Source organism: Coturnix japonica, unplaced genomic scaffold (genome assembly GCF_001577835.2).
Source record: "Coturnix japonica isolate 7356 unplaced genomic scaffold, Coturnix japonica 2.1 chrUnrandom571, whole genome shotgun sequence".
NCBI lineage: Eukaryota > Metazoa > Chordata > Aves > Galliformes > Phasianidae > Coturnix > Coturnix japonica.
In genome coordinates, this window is record NW_015439946.1 from 27,232 (window position 1) to 29,120 (window position 1,889).

At 41.1% G+C, this 1,889-nt stretch overlaps 1 protein-coding gene across 1 annotated transcript in view; it reads right to left on the reverse strand.

The window, feature by feature from the left end:
- Positions 1-1,889, reverse strand: part of SYVN1 (synoviolin 1) — a 46,629-nt gene that overhangs the window by 22,291 nt on the left and 22,449 nt on the right. Inside the window, exon 5 of the mRNA XM_032441796.1 lies at positions 425-438. Within this exon, the coding sequence (XP_032297687.1) occupies positions 425-438 (14 nt within the window). The remainder of the gene's footprint in view (positions 1-424; positions 439-1,889) is intronic.

The window sequence follows — 1,889 nt, forward strand, 5'->3', positions numbered from 1 at the left end:
AAAACCCCATTAAAACCCCATTAAAACCCCATTAAGCTCATTATGGGATGGAACTCCAAAAACCCCAATATGACCCCATTAATTGATCTTATTATGGGATGGAACCCCTAAAACCCCAATAAAACCCCTTTAAAACCCCAATATGACCCCATTAATGGAGCTTATTATGGGATGGAGCCCCCAAAACCCCTTTAAGACCCCAATAAAACCCCATTAATTAACCCTATTATGGGATGCAGCCCATTAAGATCCCAATAGGACCCCATTAATGGAGCTTATTATGGGATGCAGCCCCTAAAGCCCCTTTAAAACCCCATTAATTAACCCTATTATGGGATGCAGCCCCTAAAACCCCATTAAAACCCCAATAAAACCCCTTTAAGACCCCAATACGACCCCATTAATGGAGCTTATTATGGGATACAGCCACTAAAAACCCTTTAAGACCCCAATAGGACCCCATTAATTAACCCTATTATGGGATGCAGCCCATTAAGACCCCAATAGGACCCCATTAATGGAGCTTATTATGGGATGGAACCCCTAAAACCCCTTTAAAACCCCATTAAAACCCCATTAAAACCCCATTAAAACCCCTTTAAGACCCCAATACGACCCCATTAATTGATCTTATTATGGGATGCAGCCCCTAAAACCCCAATAAAACCCCTTTAAAACCCCAATATGACCCCATTAATGGAGCTTATTATGGGATGCAGCCCCTAAAGCCCCTTTAAAACCCCAATACGACCCCATTATTGAGCTCATTATGGGATACAGCCCCTAAAACCCCTTTAAAACCCCAATAAAACCCCAATAAAACCCCAATAAAACCCCAATAAAACCCCATTAAAACCCCATTAAAACCCCATTAAAACCCCAATATGCCCCTAAAACCCCATTAAAACCCCTTTAAAGCCCCATTAAAGCCCCATTAAAGCCCCATTAAAACCCCATAAAACCCCATAAAACCCCATAAAACCCCATAAAACCCCATTAAAACCCCATTAAAACCCCAATAAAACCCCATTAAAACCCCATTAAAACCCCATTAAAACCCCTTTAAAACCCCTTTAAAACCCCATTAAAAGCCCATTAAAAGCCCATTAAAAGCCCATTAAAAGCCCAATAAAACCCCAATACGACCCCATTATTGAGCTTATTATGGGATGGAACCCCTAAAACCCCAATAAAACCCCTTTAAGACCCCAATAGGACCCCATTAATGGAGCTTATTATGGGATGTAGCCCCTAAAGCCCCTTTAAAACCCCATTAAAACCCCATTAAAAGCCCATTAAAACCCCATTAAAACCCCATTAAAACCCCTTTAAGACCCCAATACGACCCCATTATTGATCTTATTATGGGATAAAGCCCCTAAAACCCCAATAAAAGCCCTTTAAAACCCCAATATGACCCCATTAATGGAGCTTATTATGGGATGCAGCCCCCAAAACCCCTTTAAAACCCCTTTAAGACCCCAATAGGACCCCATTAATTAACCCTATTATGGGATGCAGCCCATTAAGACCCCAATAGGACCCCATTAATGGAGCTTATTATGGGATACAGCCCCTAAAACCCCATTAAAACCCCATTAATTAACCCTATTATGGGATGCAGCCCCTAAAACCCCTTTAAACCCCAATAAAACCCCTTTAAGACCCCAATACAACCCTATTATTGAGCTTATTATGGGATACAGCCCCAAAAACCCTTTAAAACCCCAATAAAACCCCAAAATGCCCCTAAAACCCCATTAAAACCCCATTAAAAGCCCCTTTAAAACCCCATTAAAACCCCATTAAAACCCCATTAAAACCCCATTAAAACCCCTTTAAAACCCCTTTAAAACCCCATTAAAACCCCATTAAAACCCCATTAAAAC